Genomic DNA, 19,172 nt, shown 5'->3' on the forward strand with positions numbered 1-19,172 from the left:
TTTTCAAGCACAAGAACGGCTTCCTGAAAAATAATGATTGTGAATAATTGGTTTTGTTGTTAATGAAACCACAAATATCTTGCTTCTGCTTCCATGACATCTTAATTTCTGACCTATGCTTTGAAAGACTGTGCCAATTGTTACACCTTTCCCTACTTTAAAGATGCAACCACCTCTAAAAACTTTTGCTACTCCATGAAGTCCGTAACACATCATTGCACCCCAGCTAGCTTTTAGCAGCCATGGGATCAATTGTGATCATTCACATTTCTATAAACAACAGTCAAGGGTACAGCCTTTTGTATGTTTGTTTTTCCATGCTACTCTATTAGTTTCCTCTCCTGCACTCATGCTTCTATTTTCAATAGTGTACATTAAAAAAGAATTATTTTTTTTTGAGTTGTAGCTTATTTCCAGGTTGGAATAAGAAGGTATGGAGCAGTATCCCACCTTCAATAATTGCCAGCACCAAGTACTTCGGAAGCCACTGAAAAATGTGCGAGAGATAGCTACAGCAAATCTGTCTCAAAAAGATGTACTTGCTTACCCTGGATTAGCTAGAAATAGTCCTAGAAGCAGAAGCCAAGTCATTTACTCTTCCATGTACTATTTATAAGCATACATAATATACATGTACTTGTGTATTTTTTTCTTTAAGTGCTCCTAACTTCTCAGCCTCCTCAGTATTTTGTGTCAATGAGCTCCACAGACAAGAACCTTTCTTGAAATTAGCCAAGGCAATTTTACCTGTGTCCTCTTGTTCCTGAATTATCTGAGGGCGCATAAGGTCCAGATCATGTTCTAAACTAGTTCTCATTTATAATTTAAAATACAAAAAAGTGGATATGTTATCATAGCTCTAGGCTCCTTATGAGTCACTGTCTCAATCAGAAGACTGATGTAGGTTTACCAGTAGCTTTAGAGATTTGTTTCTTGGTTTAGGTATTACTTTGCCATTTCATTTTGAATTCTGTCTAATCCCTGCATATCATCTTTAGTCATTTAAAAAAATACACTACCACAATTGAATTCTGAAATGTTGTGGGACAAGCTCCAGCAACACAGCAGGCCGTAACTCATTAGCTTTTTGTTTTCAAAGGCTCAAGTTAAGTACTCACTTGATTTACAAGATGGGACATTCTGGGCTTTGTATCTGTCCACACCAAAACCAAACGACCATTTTGGCACATTTCGCCAACAGATCTGGAACTCTTAAACATAGTAATTCACCACAGTAATAGCGGGTAAGAGTGGTAGATCCTTAGGAAGGCAAGAGTGACCAGTTAAGACACTCCACTGTACTTGGAAAAAGTATGCCTGAAGTAAAAGAAAAGCCACTGGCCCTAACAGCAGCTCCACTTCCTGCTGGCACCCAACGTTAGGAGCAAACCAGCCTAGCCTACAAGGACCATACAAAGGGCTCCTGGTTAAGTAAAAGTGATTCTCTAGGAAAAGAGAGAAGGGAAAATAATGCAAAAGGAGGTCTTCGCACAGTCTGACAAGAAGAATTAGCAGCACGCAAACTTATCATTTAGTTAATCACTCTTACCATCCTTTTTCTTACCCCCTTTCATTGCTTCTGCTGTAAAGACTCAACAAGAGACATCCTCGTTTTCCTGAACCAAAGTATTTACCATTCATCATCATGAGTGATCAAGCAAAGAACAGCAGATGCTGAACCAAAGCGGAAAAATGGAAAAAGCACAGGACACAGTGCTAAAGCAGAAGAACTGTAAGACAACATTCCAGGCTTCGAAACAGGATATATGAGTTCAAGCAGCATAACCTAGCTCTGCAAGTGTTCCATTTCACCAACATTATTAGGAAAGGAGCAGAACAAAGTTTTGAAGCCTGTACTTAGGTATGTAAGCAGAGAATACAATGAAGCTACAATACAAACAGTTCACATCAAGAAAAGCAAATGCACTAAGAAGTCTTAAAATGCAATTTGCAAGCTAACCTGGTAAATCTACAATTAATATCAACCAATTGCTTCTGTTACTTTTAATTCTGGAAGGTGCTGGCCTCGACACTTAAGAATCAATTAGAACAGTCACCTCCAGGAATATACGGCATCCCCACAACACTTGGTCATACTAGCCAGACTCTACAAAACCCACTCCAGCTGACTGAAAGCTTCTCCACTAGCCGTTCTTCCTATGGCAGCGGGCCTCTGGCCATAGGCCATCAAGAGGGAGAAGAGAGAAACTCTTCCATCCCTTCCCAAGAAACTATGTTGAAGGTAAGAAAAGCACGTATGTTTCTAGATGCCTTTCTTGTAGAAGGCTAAAGGTTCAGAGTCTCCATTGCAAACTGCTCCAAAATGCAAACCTCAATTCAGGATTTTCAAGCTCTCCACTTCACAGGGCTCTACTCGGCTTCCTGCTTCAGCAGCACTTTCTTCTATTACTGTTATCAATTACTTGATCAGATGAATTAACACAAGTATGTCCTTCAAGCCAAGTCAACAGCAGCCATCCTGGCATTTTAGGTGTTCATTGCCATGTTTCAAACACAATTTTTGTTTATTTTTAGTTTTTAGAAAAGCCGGAACTGAAGAGAGAGTCTTAATTTTCGGGTCTCATGTCTGTGCAATCCTAATTCAACCCACTAACATCAATATACTTACAGAGAGAAAAAACTGTTTACTTCACTAGAAAAAGAAAATCACAAATCTCTTTTCAGACACTGCATTTCAAACCATTTCTTACCAGTTTGAGATTACAAACAACCTTTGTTTACCACTTAAGCACAATCTCACAGAAACTGGTCACATTCACTGACAGACACTATAATTAAATAGTATTCAGACATGGTTGCATCTTCTTTCATAAAGAAAAAAGCCTGCTTTTCCCAGCAATTGTGTTTGGTACATTTCTTTTGTGGTCACTTTAGGCAGATTAGACTACCAGTGGTAGTTACTTCTTTTAACTCTTATTTCTGAAGCAAAATGTAGGTCTTTCCAGCAACCTCATGATTTCTGAAAGGGCTTTGTTTCTAAATCTTGCCTCTTCATTAGAGGCAGACAACATAAATCAGTGGCTGAAAACATGAAACTGACGAGCAAAAATTAAAACATCCAGTGTTCACTCGTCATGCTCTAAGTATTTTGCACAGAGACAAATAATAACTTCGTTATAAATTTATACCTTAGAGTATGTATTTAATATGTAAAATGCTACAGAAGATACTCATTTCATACTATATGATTTTTCATATTAAAATTATATTTTTAAGAATGGTGCCCAAGAAAGTTGAAGTGTTTAGTAGAAAAGGCATTGTTTGAGAAGTTCTAGCATATGATTTATAGAAGGTCTCCAAATACATATTGCAATTTACTACAGAAAACTAAAACTTACATTTGAACATTTCTGAACACAGACCTCACAGTGCCAAGTTGCCTATGCCAAACTGTGCAAAGCTACACGGCAATATCATTTGATGAATGCAATCTGCATGACTGTTCTAGTGATCCCAGTAACAAAACCATGGGAAGATTTGTCTGCATACACAAAGGCTACAGACTTAATCCACAAGCTATCAACTTTCCCCTTAAATCACATACGGCACATCTAGTGCCTATCAAAGTACCTGTGTTCCAGAGCTATCTGACAGCAACTTTTAGAAAGCAATTCTAAAGAATACCTATAAATTCACTGAATTATAGGATTTTTAAAAGTCAAAGTAGAAGAAAGAAATAAAAGGCATTTGGGATTTTGCATTACCGCATGGATCTTACATTGATCTGACTTGACTTTCCATCTAATATAATACGCAAACTCCATCATTTACAAAAAGTTATCCCAATGTTTTGGTTTTTTTTTTCTTGTTGTTGAAATATAAAAATGAATAAAACACTTTAGATATTTGTAAAGTGTACATGTTCCTGAAACATTAAGAATGGTTTAGTCTATTATGTTCAGAGGTTGGGTAGGAAGGAACTCCTTTTAAAAATAAAACTTTATAAAGCAAGCTTCTTTAAACATCTGTCCAATTAAAAAGTATTAAGAGGGAGGGTTGCATGGCTTTCTTAAACACTTTTTTGGTCATTAAATACCAAGACAATCTTCTATTTGAGAATATTTATGAACACTTAATTTCCAATGTCCTTTACAGAATTCTTTGGAGGATTGTTTGTGATGCCTTCAGAGAAAACACTTTAATCCAATAGCTTCACAGGCACTAAAAAAGTATGTTCCAAATAGGGTACATCTTTACAGAATATACAAATTACTATCCTGCTTTGATGGACTGTTTTTTTCATAAACTGATAAAAATAATTAAGATTTTGCCTGCATGACCGTCTTATAATCAGTTCAGAAGTTATACAGACATCAGACAGTAAGTCCTTCAGGATCATCTTTTCTGCTTTTTGTTATAAAGCAGCCAGCAACGCAGAGCCCCAGTTCACAACTAGGCCTTTTAGCTACTACCCCATAAATAAGAGGCTGTATTGCCAACAACTGCCTATACTTGGCTCTAACACACACATACCTGATACTGTTTCAAAAACTAAAATCCCTTTCCCCACTAGAAAAAGAAAGTCAAAACCACTGTCATAAACATTTCACACCTTCTTTCCTCCCTCCTCTGTCTCCAATCAAATACGTGCTCGGGAACTCCTCTCTTTCACAGGCAATTACGGAATTGGAAAGAGCCTCACAAACTTGGAAAGAAAAAAAAAAAAAGAACACGAAGGCACATGCACGTCCTGCACCATTCCGTGAACATTTATGAGTAACTTGCCATTTCACCCAATTTAGGATATTAGGCCTACTAAAGAAACACTTGGAAGTGCAATATCCTGATCCATTCTTAACATAATAACCTCATTCAATAGATTAAAGAGGTGCATTTATACCTTGAATTCATTTGAGTGCTACAGTAAATTATTTAACAAGTTCTTAAAATATGTAGTCATTAACTCATGGTTCCTTTTATTTTATTTTCACTTGTTCTTATTTTGTAAGAATGCAAGAAATGAAACCATAAGAACAGCAATTGCACCTTCTCTCACCAGCAGATTTGTTTAGGGTTTGGGTTTTAAAAAAAAATAATTAAGCTTTATATGTTCTCGTATACAGATATGCAGTATTCAGAATATTAGACCAAAGAATGAAAAAAAATAAATTAATCAAGATGTTTAGCAGACATTTCAAGTTAAGGCCAGGTCAAGATTTCCACTAAAAAGCTTATAACATAAACAAACCATAATACTGAATATAAACTAATTGTTACTACAAAATCTTTCCTTGCCGTATTTCAGAGATGTTCAGAGTTTGAGTACCCTGTACTGCAAATGACATCAAGGGACAATTACAATTAATACTGTGCACAACTTTCCACACACACACCAAATCATGAAAGATCCTGAGCTGTTCTGCTTCCCCTTACGTGCGTTTCTATAGGGCAGCACTGCTGCATGAACCCTCAAAAATCCCAGAGGAAATGAAAGCATTCCACTTCTGGCAAGCTCAACCTGGAAGTAAGAATTAAAATACTGTTTATAGTCCACAGACAGACTTCCTCAGAGAAATACGGAAACTTTTCAGATGGTAGAAAAACAGATTATAATACTTTGACAAATATACATTCATCCAGTAAAATTACCAAACTGAAAATAATCTCCCATGAAATCTATAGAAGTTGGGTTGTTTTTTTCCTATGCTTATCCCAACTCAGAGGTAATATATGCCAAACAAGTCAGTCACAATTCAGATTCTGCCTGAGAGGTTTTCCCTTGCTCTTCTTTAAAGATGATAAATATTTCAAAATTGCAGTCACAATAGAACTCAAAGCAATCATACATGAGTTACTGTGTCAATTTGTAATCACAATCTTAGTTACCAGCTATAACAGCACTAAATATTTAGAAACACAAATTTAGTATGGTTACATTTTGAATTCTTTGATTTCTACCTTTTCTTATATGTAAGTTATGACTGCCAGTCATCATCTCCCCCCCATCTATACACAACTGTGACAGAGTTGGGTGAAGTGAAGGTCAGAGGAAGCTTAAGAGGCATTTGAGTTTTCTCTCATCTTGACAGGGATTTCATTCCTCTACATTGCACAGAGAGTCCAAAGTTACTGGAAAAAACATTAGAGGGTATTTCTATATCACACATTTGTTAACAATAATTCAAAGGAAAATACCATTTCTAAACCAAGCATGAACAATTCACAACAGATACTAAGTTCAGAAACTTAACACTTTATGCAATTAGAAGGACTGCTGACCAGATACGTAAGCACTGAAGATTAACAGCCGGTTACCAATAACTAGGACTGTTACTGACCCACGAGGCAATGGATTACAAATAAAAGATCAACAATGTCTACCAAAAGATGGTGTAATTTACATTTGATTTGCACCTTCTTATCTTACAGGAATGAACCAAGTGTAATGCTGATGATACTGAAATAAGCACACACTAATAGCACTGCGTGCTGAAATCACCTTATCTGCATAATTCATCTTTAAGAGCTGGAGGACAGTATTAAAAAAAAAAACATTACTAAATGCAGTAAGACACTGAGACTATTGTTGAATGCGTATCCACATTTTCAGCAGCTTTCAGTACTGTCCCTAATACTTTGATACTGTTGCTTAAGCAACTGCCGGAGAAGTTCAAATCTTCACACAGAGGAAGAGGTCAGAGCCCTGAAAAGTTCCTGCTGGATAGCCATGCTAATTAAAAGAACCAAAAAAAACCCAATCCAAAAGACATACAAACAGAAGGTTGGACAAGTACTTAAGTCCCACACAAGCTCAAATAATTTGCTTGGCCAAGTGGTTTAGCACACTTAAGCAGTAGGTTATAAAACACCCTACAAACAACTTCCAGTTGCTATCACATCTATACCTTACTAGAAATACTGTCTACATTTTTTAACAGACTGTACACCCATCCATATCTTTCTGTTAGGCTTAAATTTATGGAAGATCTTCTGCTGCCTGTTAAAGCAATTTATAAAACCATACTCCTCCACTACACTCAAAAGAATGGGTTATTCAAAAGTATATAAACAGATGATCAAGATACCCAAGTTTTATTAAAATAAATACAAAGAACAGCTTTCTGAAAGTTTCCTTGAGAAAAAACAAACATCAGTGGTACCTGCATTTGTTCCTCTACAAGGATTACAGTCAGCTTCAAAAAAGCATTAAACTTCTAACCCTGAATGACAGAAAACCCTCAAACTGCTTTACCTTCCTACTCTATTATTCTAATGTACTTCCAAAATTCTGCACCCATTTCAGCTTGTATGCTACCTACAATCTCCAGGAAGAAAGGCTAATAATAAAGGGTAGTTTGTTTAGGTAGCAGTTCTCTGCTGAACAAAAAGTTCACTGACTCTCCCAGACCATCGCTTGCACTGCAAAAAGAAATATGACCTGGGACAAGAGCTTCAAGCTTGAATGCCTACAGTACTTAAATATATGTCGTCATTGTCAAAGGTACTCAATATATGAAGCTTCACCAACACTACATACTTCATGGAAGCAGTATAATAAACACTTAAACACAAAGGAAAAAAAAAACATTTAAAAAACACGTGACAACAACGCATTGGCCTAAGTGCCCAAACACAGACATACCTACACGTGAATTTTTCATGCTTAGCACAGTGGCGAAAGCTTGACCTCATATATACATATGTAGAAACACGTAAGATCCAAACATATTCCTACGTTTATACAGACCAGTTAAAATGTTTTTTAATAATTCATATAGCCCTTTTTTTTAAACTCACAGTAGTAATATTTAGGCTCAATGTACACTTTCTCTAATTTTAAATATTGTGATAAAAGACTAGTGAAAATCTGGAAAATTACTAACTGAATTTAAAAAAAAAGAAAATATTAAACCACCAACAGCATTGATACAACTTAGATGATGTCAAGACCAGTAAGTGTACACTAAGATTGTGGAGTAGAAAAAAAAAATATTCAGGAGTCATTTCAGAAGCACAAAAAATAATGCCAAAATAATTTAAAGAAAGTGTAATAACAAATTAATTGCTTGCTCAAAGAAAAAACGGTGAACAAATTTGCTGTGACTTTTCTACTGTATTAAAACAAGTGTTCAAGATTCTACTTTGCAAGTGTAAAAAATTTCATAAAATTGAACAAGTTCAGTTCAATTCAGTTATTAAAGCACAAGGTTGTATCTGAAGTGTGATTATTACTCTAATTTCTGTATGGCACCACAGTCAGAAATCTCCATTTATTAGGTACTAGGCAAGTCATTTAGTCCATAAGGTAACCATCAATGATAAAATACCTGAATTATCACAGGCAATACTCTCTAGCATTTGCATGTATGGGGTCATTACAATCCCTGCCTGACAAACATTTATAACCTCGAAATCTCTCTCTCAGGAAAGTCTATCCAGCTTCAGTGGAAGATGGAGACTTTTTGCATATAACTGCAACCACAAACCAACTCCTGCTTCAAACACTGATAATGCATAATAGGTGTTTGGGGGCTTGCACAAAATGAGCTGATAAGGTTTTCTACACCACAACTGACTGTAGCACAATTATTGTCTTTGTTAGCAAATTCCAAAGACAGACCAAGAGTTAAAGTGTTGCAAGACATTAAGCCAGAAGGATGATCAGGTGCTCCAATGTGATACCATAATTACGCTGCACTTCCATCACACAATTGTAACTCTGTGAATGCTTTAGAACAGGCTAAAATAAATAAAGTGGTATCTCCAGTCACTCAAGCGCTCTTTCCATCTTAGCTTTAGGCTATGGTTTCTTGTATGATCACACTGAGTATAAACTAGTTCCTTATTTATGGTGATCATTACCATGAAATAATTTACTGAATAATCTTACCCTTAGTCCCTGCTTAGTATGCTGTTAAAGCATGCTTTTGCTTAATAGCACTGCCTTTGGTGGTCTAAATGCAGTAAGTGAAAGAAAGGTATAGGCCCACTTTTAAAAAAAGTTTTCAGTCATTTGCTGAAGTATAATATGTATTACACACAGCGCATTTTAGTCTCATAAATTAATCAAGAACAGAAGAAGAACCAGTACACTAAATCAATGAGAACAAAGACACTCTATTCTTTTCTATTCTTGTTTGTGTCTCACCTACACCAAAATGCAAACCCAGATCACACATTATTCCCAAAAAGGTCACAACAAGAATACGCTTGCTTTTATTACACTGATATTCAGGTGTGCATAGTTTCTTCTTCTAAAAGACTACACTAGCAACACTACTGTTTACAACTTGATCTACTTCCTAAGCTGTTAGGTCTGAAAAGGCTTATTTACTTTATTATCCTCTTAAAGCAAACAGCATTATTAAAGGGGGTTTTTTTGTAGCATAGGCATGCTACCCCTATGTCTTTTTACCTATGCTAAAGCAAGACACATTAACGTTTGGGGGGGTTGTTTGTTTTTGGTACTATTACTATTATTATTATTTTCCCCTCCCATACTCATAACTTTGCTAGCCTACCATTGACCATTACAGCCATTACTCTGTTGTGGTGTCATCTAGATCACAGTAACTTGTAAAGGGTGAATGAAACACTTCACTACCAATACACAGTACGAGAAACGGATAATTCTAATTTCCAGATTAGCCTGTAACATAAAGAATGCAATTCCTGAGATGGTCACAAAGATTGCTTTTCAACACAAAATATTTTAAAACCTTTTTTTTGTTTGTTTTTATGTACCCACACATACATGACTTAGTTTATATATACACACTGATGATTTCCAATGAGCAGCCAAAACTACAGTGCTAAGGAACATTTCCTGGACATGACATTATCAGTTGGAAAGGTAGTTTCTCAGCATCTCCAATAATCTGCCTTATCTTAAGTGCTAAATTACTGCTTTTACAACCCCCTGAAATATGTTGGTTCTTCCTGTCTTTAAAGACAATACAATACCAAGCACTGTAGCAATCCTTAGTTCAAAGCATATCATGGCATGCAGAAAACGCATCTATAGAAGATGCGTCCAAACAGGCATTGCCACCTACAGCTGGCCAGCAGACATACGAAGTGCAGACCCCAAATTCCTCATTGTTCTTTACTTAGAGCAGAGAGCTAACAAAGTCAGTTCTGCAGACGGTAGGTATTTTATTTCATCAGATGAAGCGAGAAGCTGGACTTGTCAGCATGACACAACAGAAACCACATTTTCTTCGCCAAAGCACTCTCTTTTTACTCATGTGACTTGCCAATTAAATAGCCAAATTGAAGCTATGAAGAGATTTTTTTTTAAAAGTCAATCTCCTAGAGCTCAAGTTATGCAATTTTCAAATTGGTGGCAAGACTCTGAAGCAAGTTTAAAGTCTGGAAAATGGAAAATAACAACACAGCCACTAAGATGTGACTAAAACAAAATACCACCATATATCTATGCTAAGCCACCATAAATCCTTTGTTGTGCAGTATCTTCTCCTTTTTTCATCAAATACACAGCAGCAAAACTTAGAGCAAATAAGAGAGCCTATATAAACTCTAAACCAGCTTAGAAAATAAAAATAAGTATGTGAAATAATTACCACATCAAAAATAATGTTTAACCTAAACTTCCAGTTCTATCTCAGTATGTTCGTTCACTACTGGTTACTAACATCTTCAACAAGTATTCAATTACATCTGTAAAAATCTCATTTGAACCTGATGAGCCTTCCTACTACATACTTGCATACTTGATGAAAATTCATCCAATGTTCTGACTGCACGCTTGCTTTACAAGCTAGTACTAGTTACTACTACTAGAGATTCTCAAAGGCTGTTCACAAGTCTTTCAATTCTCACATTCAGTCTTCCAATTTCTCCACAGAATAACAAGCCAAAACATACATACTATACAGAAAACATTTCCTCGACTTTTTTTTCCCCCTTCTGTCCAGCTGAAAAAAGATCTTTTAATAAAAATTTCTCTTCAAGAAGAAAATTATGATAGTCAGATAATAAAGAATACTTAAGTCTCTGTCAGTTTTATCTCTTTATCTTCACCTTTTCCTCCTTTCTCTTTTGCTTCATTTTTGGATGAAATGCAGAAACAGGTGAAAACAACTTGCATCAGACTAAAGAATGAAAGCAACTCTAGAGGAAAACGTTGTCAAGGACAGGGAGACAGTTATTAGTTCTCTTATCCTTCATTCACAAAATATGCTTTTAAGTAATGGTAAACAACTTTTCAGATTAAGCTATTTTTAAATTCACTTACAGCAGCCTCTATAAATGCTGTAAAATACGTTGATTTTTTAAGTTTTCACTTTACAAGTAATTTAAGAATTACACAAGTCTGTACAAAATCTTATTGCAAGCACCTATAGCACAATAAAGCATTGTCTAGGAAGATGTAAAACTGATTTTGCAACACTAAGTATAAATACACAAAAGAATTCACTCACATATAAACAAGTATTTTTCCATACTTAAGTTTCAAAAGTATAAAAGAAATCCTCTTCTATAGTTCTAGAGATTAAATACTAAGCTCAAAAGACCACGTCTAAAATTGACCGGATTTAATAACTGAGCTGAATAAATTGAGGTAAATTCTGCAAATCCAAGAAACTATATGAGAATCATGCACTAAAACGAGTCCATACCATGATTCAAGCTAAGAAAAAAAGATACTTAACATCCAAACAACTGGCCTGCATTTTTGTAGATTGAAATATTAGAAGAGATGATGAATCTACCAACATACAAACATCTATGGCATACTCAACAGGCTGAAGAAAGACTAATCAGAAGAACTAGGCGTAGGGTGGGGGGGTTTTGTTTGGTTGGTTTGTTTTTTAATACAAAAACTATAGCAGTATTATTTGTATCCTCTCATTAACAAATAAAGTCTGTAAAATAGTTTTCCATATAGCATTCTGCTAAGCAGCTCATTTTTAGTATCTCTTATTTCAACTCATAGTGAAGATGAAAAAAAAAATCATTCATACTGGGGAAATAAAAATTACAGTTTTCAAAGCACATACACTTCATGCTGTCTATATTTAAAAGGCCATGCCCTGATAACAGGCATAGAAAGAGCTGCAAAAGTTGTTCTAAAAACTGAGCAGGGCTAAAGACTTAAAGATACTGGCGTGTCTTTAAATGCAATTATATACAGGTTTAACGAAAGCTGGGAGTTAATCTAAACAAGGTATTACGTGGGTCAGATGTTTTTTCAAAGGCACGCTAAATGGAATTTTACAGCTTCTTCACTGGCCCAATTATGTCACCACTTACTTCTTTCTCCTACCTTTTCCCTTGTCAGGTTTAGAATCACTTGGGATGTATCGATATAAATCGTCAGTGATATGTATGTGCATGTGTACATGGGAAAGTGAAATGGGGAGTTTATACACATATATTTACAGTGTACCTGCTTCTTAAATGTTTATATACTTCTACAATACACTACCCTTTGCCTCCTGTAAAAGAGGGAATAGTCTAACAAGCAGGCAAAAAACTCTCAAGAGAACTCTAACTAGAGACAGTTGATGGCCAGAGAAGCGAGAAGCCAAGCAGAGTAACAGCGTATCTTGCACTACCTTTAGTAAGTGATGAGGTCTAAGCTCCAGACCAAAAGAAATTCCAGTCAAGATGACAACACAAATAATACCTTGCCCTGAGATCCCCTGGAAGCGGAAGCAGAAGCAATCTCACTAAGGTTTTAATGTTACAGGCAGATATACAAGGAGAAGTGCTGCTGTAAATTATCTAATTGTACAAAAAAGTGACCTAACCATGCAAAAAAACCCACAATTATTTTTGGTCTCCATTTAATAGAGTCGTATCCTGCTCTGCAAAGAATCTAAATGATTTTCCAACTGCAGCTAAACAAAAGTGTAGCCTACCTGGAGATGACAGATTGAACAAAGACGCAACGTGCGTGGGAGAAGAAAGGATATGATCTTTGGCTAGCCAAATAACAGAGGAAGAAGGTATTTCTGGCTATTGTTACCCTGAGGGATTTAAACACTCTGGAAAAACTACCAATCATGACAAACAGCTAACATATGCTCTTAAAATCAGGGTACAATCACGTGCTAGATGTCATTTTCCAAAACACGTAGTATCAATGAGTTTATGATTCTCTTACTCAGGCAGGATCCCCTGAAAGCTTAGGGCATTTTTTTGGTCAGTTAAAAAAAAAAAAAAAAAAACAAAACCCAAACACCACAAAAAAACCTCACCACCAACCCTCACCACAAAACACAATGAGACCCATGAAGAGAAGGATCAGTGTCCTGGTTTAGAAAGATTGAAGGAAGGAAAAACAAAACACGTTTCTGAGAAAAGTGACTGCTAGTAACATAATGGTGACACTGTGGGCTTTAACACCTCAGCCTGTCTTCTACCACCTTCATGTATTTATTGACTAAAAAACATAATCAGAATGAAACTGTGTTGGAACTTGTCTTCTAGCACTCCTGGAAGACAAGCTGCTACTCATTATAGCTCTCTGGCATCTTAGAAAGATGTGATGAAAGCCACTAAGGCAGTCAACACCTTATGATCAACATAATCAGAGACTGCTGATAGAGTTAGTATTTTCAATATTAAGAAAAGAATCCAGCCTCTCCCAGCAACCCTTTTTTTTTTTTTAATAAAGTTTGGGCACTGATATTACTCCTAATTTAAGTTATGGTACCAAGAAGATATTTAAGAAGTATTTCATCTCCTATTGCTACAGCATTTTTCCCACCTTGTTTCCTCACCTGAGCCTCAGTTTTTCTTTTCTAGTGTTCTTTTCTGTCCTCTCCCACATTCTCAAGGCAGGTTATTTATCTTAAAGTTACTTCTCCCATTAATGTAGCATATCCTTAGACAAGAAGTTCTTTGGGAAAACCACCACAGTCTTCCTGTCCATTTGTAAAGATGTATCATAATGGGTCATCAATACACTGAGGAATTTCCACGCATAATTAATATCCAACAATTGCACTTTAAAACTGCTGTTGGGATCACTTCATCCTGCACATGCAAGGGCCTTTCACAACCAACACAGGCTTCTCCTCACATACTGGCAAATAAATGAGAATATTCACATCCACATGGTCATTTGTTTGAAAAGGTGAAGGTGGGAGAACATGTGCAGTTTATTCCTCTGAGTGCACAGAACTGGTGCACCAGACTCAAAGGCTCACCACCCCTCCGCAGGCCTGAGCAGCTCTCACAATGGATTAATGCTTTGAAGCAAAACCACCAAGACCAGAAGTGCCCCAAGTTCAATTTAAAGAGCCACAACGGTGTTGCTGAACCTCCCTTTTCCCACCGAACTCATTTGCCTAACGCATCTCTTGGCTGTCAGAGAGCAAGCTTCTCCATACACCACAGAATCGCAACTGGTTCAACCTGAGTAAAGTCAGTACTTGAAAAAGAGAAGCTGAGGCAGGATGAAGTCTAGGCTTGCGAAAAAAAAAAATCTACCTAAGAATAAATATTAATTATTTCAGTGTAATAAATAATCTAAACTACAATCACCACTAGTATACCCACATTCCACAGTATTCTTTTGTCTTCCTCTATACAATGGGAATATACACACTGTCACAGATTGTTAAAACACAGTTTACCCACGCAGTAGTTTCAGAGCATAATCAATACAACCCACCTCCTCAAGAGAAAAACAAGTATTTCAATATAATACCTACGTGCGCTGGGACCTGAGAAAACAATATTTCTAATTAGGCAAAAACATCACACCGCTTTGTTTCACAGAATGGCTGTTAACGAGACCTGCAAGTTAGTGCAAATCAAACTATCAGACAGTCTATCTTTTAATAAAGTTACCACCAGTCTTACCTCTCATCCTCACCATCTACGAGAGGCGTTGTTAACGGCAGCACCTTCAGCGGAAAGAGGGATGCAGAGGATGGCATGTTGCTGCTACCACCATCTGAAACGGCTGATGCTCCAACACCACTCTCACCACTGGCAGCTTGAGGTAAACCCACCAAGGAAGGTTCTGCAGGGCGCCTGCCATCTTCGATTTGGCTTACAATTGACTGAGCTAGTGATTGTGCGGGGAACTGGGCAGAGCTGAGCGGTATCTGCTGTGGCACACTCTGTGCCACTGGCATACCTATACTTGTTGATATCAAGGGAGGCTGACTAACACTTTGAGCCAAATTCCCATTCTGCACAGACGAAGCTTGTGCTATATTCTGTGGCTGTCCCAAACCTATAGAAGCAGAAGGTATGCCAGGAGGCACAGCTGAACCAGCTTGACTTGGTGCAGGAACAGTACTAGCAGAAGGTATAGGGCTAACCGCAGGCAGCTGCTGCCCAGTCATCCCTTGGACTACAGATTCCACTCCTTGTGCCTGCGGCTGTACAGGTAACAAGGTGTTTTGCTGAGCAATGACCATTTGCTGAGGAAGGCCCGAAGCGCCGGCCTGTAATCCCTGCTGCATTATTCCTGTCTGCACAGGCTGCACAACTTGTGAAGATGGAGGAGCAGCTGTTGACGGCATCACTGGAGGTGGAATTTGGTTTGCAGCAGATGGTGGTTGCACCACAGCGGCTACGCTTCCTTGCTGCCCAACGTTCAGCATTTGACCACTGGTACCTACACCTGGTATGGCTGCTGGAGCATGGGCAACAGGCTGAGACGGGGCAGCGGCTGGATGTGCTTGTACCGAAGGCTGCATGCTCTGTGCCTGGGCAACAGGAACTGGCTGCCCTGCTCCTACTCCTGTAGAGCTGGGCTGCATGGCAGGGGCTGGAGTCTGGAGGATCTGCTGATGTTGAATGTAGTCTGGCATAGCCCCCGTAACAGAGTTTTGGTTCACCGGCTTAACATGACCTGTGGCCATCTGCGTAGGAACTGTCTGTTGCTGCTGCTGTTGCCCATATTGCAACTGCTGCTGCTGCACAACTGGCAAAGTCTGCACAGGCTGCGCCGGCTGAGAATACGGTAGCTGCTGTTGAGCCATACTTTGAATGGCAGGCTGCTGGTGGCCCAGAGACGGGGATACACCTAGTATATTAACTGGGGCTGGCTGAACCCCAGTAACAGTGGTTAGACTGGCCTGTGCAGGAGGTTGGACCCCTGGCTTCTGCTGCGGATAGTTTACTTCTTGAGAATGCAGCTGGACTTGTGCAAGCTGTGATTGAGAAACACTCTGTGGTATACTAGATGCTGGAATTGCCGGAGGAGCAGCGCTGCTAAAATCCATCTGCTGCGGACCCACACCTTGAAACGCTTGCTGCTGTACCACAGTAGGTGCTCCCATTTCTCCGCTTCCCACACTTTCTGTATAGTGACTCAGTGTGCTTACATTGCTGCTAACAGAACTCCCACTGGTGCTCTCCCTTTCAGAAGTCACTTCAAGCGGGTTTTGTTTTATCGTCTCTACTGCTTTGTTTACGGCTACTCCTTCTGAAACTGCAACAGTGTTTTCTTTATCATAGAATTCAGTGCATGTCCATCTACCTTTTTTGAAAGGTTCAGAACTAGAATCTAATTTTACAACCCTAAACCTTGACGTGCCAGATGCAGGCTGCTGCTGGCTTGATCCCACTGCCATTCCTGCAGTTGGATTAGTAACATTGTTAATGACACTAGAGGAAGCACTCGTACCATTGCCAACACCACTCAAGATATTCACATTAACATTGCCGCTAGTTCCAGACAAAGCATTTACATTACCAGTACTCGTGATGTTGCTTAAATTTATAGTACCAAGCACGCTGCTTGCCACACTAGAACTACCGCCACCCATATTATTTAAGGTACTAGTTCCAGCAGCAGGACTTACACCTAAATTGCCAGGAGTACTCGTAGTGCGGATATTAGACACGACTGATGCCGGGGAACCAGTGGATGATGCAGCAGAAACTGGTGCAGTTGATATAACATTGTCAGAGCTTCCAGTTGTTGATAGTTTTCTAAATGAGGGACTGGGCGGTGGTCCTCCAGAAATCTGGGCACTGCCCACCCCAGGATGCGATGGATGATGGTGTCCATGATGGTGGTGGTGAAGATGGTGGTGGTGATGAACATGATGAGGGTGAACACTTCCATTGATCACAACACTCTGCTGTGGGTGATGAGGCAGAGGAGCATGCTGCTGAGGAAGATGAGGCTGGTTTGGAGAAACAGCCCCAGGAGTCTCTGCCTCTTGGAAGTTATTTAAAGTCTCTTCAGAGGAGCTCCTCTCAGGTTCTCCCAAGTCAGTGGCCCTGGATAAAGAAACATCCAAGATTTCTGAAGACGACAGGTCTTCAGTGTGGGACTCATCCAGGTCATCGTAGCTTTCTGTATCCTCAGCTATGCTGTTATTAGAGCTCATACTAGCTGATATTTGAGCGGGGGTCACACTGGTAATTTGGAAGCCACTTTTCTTTTTCATTTGAGCTCCAGTCTGCGCGAGAGGCTGTGGCTGGAGCTGAGACTGTGAGAGGAGGTTCAGGCTTTGTGGAGGAGGGGGTGTCGGCTGTGGACCCACCGATGAAGATGTTGCAGGAGACGGAGGCGGCGGCGGCTGGACCAGCAAAGGCGGCTGATAATCCTCGGCGGAGAGGGCAGCGCTCCCAACGCCGGTACCTGGTGCAGTGGGAGCAGTAACGCAGCTGCTGCCGCTGCTACTGCTGCTGCCCCTTCTAGGAAACATTGCCGGGTGCGCCATCTTCCTAGCACTAATGTCTGCGGCTGAGTCAGGCTGGTGCATTGTATCGGGTGTATTTTAAGAGTGCAATTCCCCCGGCATGGAGAGAGACAGACACATACACGCACACACAGTTAGCTTTGCGCTCACGGCAGGGCAGAGAGACACCGCGCACAACCGCCCGCCCCCCCCCCCCTCCGGCTCCCGCAGAGCACGGGGCTGAGGCGCCTCGGCACCGCCGCTAACCACCACCACCCCCCTCCCCTCCTCCTCCCCTCCGAGACAGGGAGGGGGCGAGCACCGGTCCTCCGCCGCCTCTAGATTAGCGCCTCTGAATGTGACACTTTCAATCCTCCGCCATTCACTTTCTTCCTCCCTTTTTTTCCCCCCACCCCCACCCACCCCCTTTGGATTTCCACCACCCTCCTCCTCGGCCGCCCCCCCCTCCAACCACCACCACGACTGCGCCTCTCCCCGGAGGAAATGCCCGCGGTAGCCGGCCGGCCCCAGGGGCGAGCCCCTTCCTCCCCGCGGCTCGCCGGCAAGAACCGCCCTCCCCAGGGCGGCCGCCCGCCGCCGCCGCTACCGGGCCGCCGCCTCCTCGCCGGGGCGAGGGCAGCTCGGCAGGGCCCTCAGGGCAGCCCGGCCGGGCGGCCGGCGCCCCTCGCCATCGCCACTGTAGTAGTAGTAGGAGAAGAGCGCAGATACGTACAGGACTGGCGCACAGCAGGGCGGCAGCGGCAGGCTGAGCCGGGCAGGGACATCCCCGTCAGTGGCAGCCATGGAGCTGAATCATTTTGGGTATGAAAGAGACGGAATAAGGAGGGAAGAAAAGCAGCAGCAGCCCGACAAGAGAGTCCATAAAAAGGAGGGAGGGAGGGGAGGGAGAAAGGGGGAGCCAGCCGGGCAGCCTCTCTCTCCTCCCTCTGTGTCTGGCTGTCTCTGGAGGAGGCTCCGCTCGCTCTTCCTTCCCCCTCCGCCTCCTCCCCCTTTATAACAGGCGGCACCCGCTCTTCCTCCGCAGAACCGCGCCTGGGATCTGTCTTCCTCCTCCCGCCGCCTGCCCCGTCCTTTCTTCCCTCAGGGTCTCTCCCGGCTTCCCTGCCGCCGCCGCGGGTCTCTCCCCCCGCCCGGCCCCGTCTCCTCACGGAGCGCTGGAGGAGGGCGCTGCGCCGGGCTGCAGGGGGGAGGAGAGGAAAGAGAGGGAGGGGGGAAAGCTCGCCAAAGGGGAGGGCAGGCGAGAGACAACGTAAGATGGCGGCCACCGCCGCGCATGCGCGCCCGCCCGGCAGACATAAAGCCCGTCTGGTCCCAGCCGGCGGAAATCGGCTCGGCTCGCGTGGCGGAAATTGCCGAGCGGTGCCGAGCCCGTGGAGGGGGAAGGGCAGGGCGGGGGCTGTCCCTTCATGGCGGCCCTCCGGGCTGGGGAGGGGGTAAAGCTAGGTCTATGGCGGGCGGGCAGACATCCCCCCTCCCCTCTCCGGCCGCCTCGTCCCCTCAGGTGCCCCTCTCCGCCTCTTCCCCCGGCCCGCAGCATGACTGTGCCTCACATGACCCGCCGCCTCC

General features: G+C 41.2%; 1 protein-coding gene across 8 annotated transcripts in view; it reads right to left on the reverse strand.

Annotated features, from left to right (window-relative positions):
* Positions 1-18,856, reverse strand: part of TSC22D1 (TSC22 domain family member 1) — a 96,320-nt gene extending 77,464 nt beyond the window's left edge. For 4 of the 8 annotated variants that reach the window (XR_012584426.1, XR_012584425.1, XR_012584427.1 and 1 more), the window contains exons 1-2: positions 18,319-18,855; positions 14,800-17,660 (exon numbers count right to left, since the gene is read on the reverse strand). Coding sequence is in view for 3 of the 8 variants with exons in the window: in XM_074565132.1 (XP_074421233.1) it covers positions 14,800-17,627 (2,828 nt within the window). In the remaining 5 variants the exon portion in view is untranslated. Of the gene's footprint in view, positions 1-14,799; positions 17,670-18,318 lie in introns of those variants that run through there. The other 4 variants (XR_012584423.1, XR_012584424.1, XM_074565100.1 and 1 more) reach the window with 3 other exon arrangements.
* Positions 18,857-19,172: the final 316 nt, after the last annotated feature.

This window comes from Larus michahellis, chromosome 1 (assembly GCF_964199755.1).
Source record: "Larus michahellis chromosome 1, bLarMic1.1, whole genome shotgun sequence".
NCBI lineage: Eukaryota > Metazoa > Chordata > Aves > Charadriiformes > Laridae > Larus > Larus michahellis.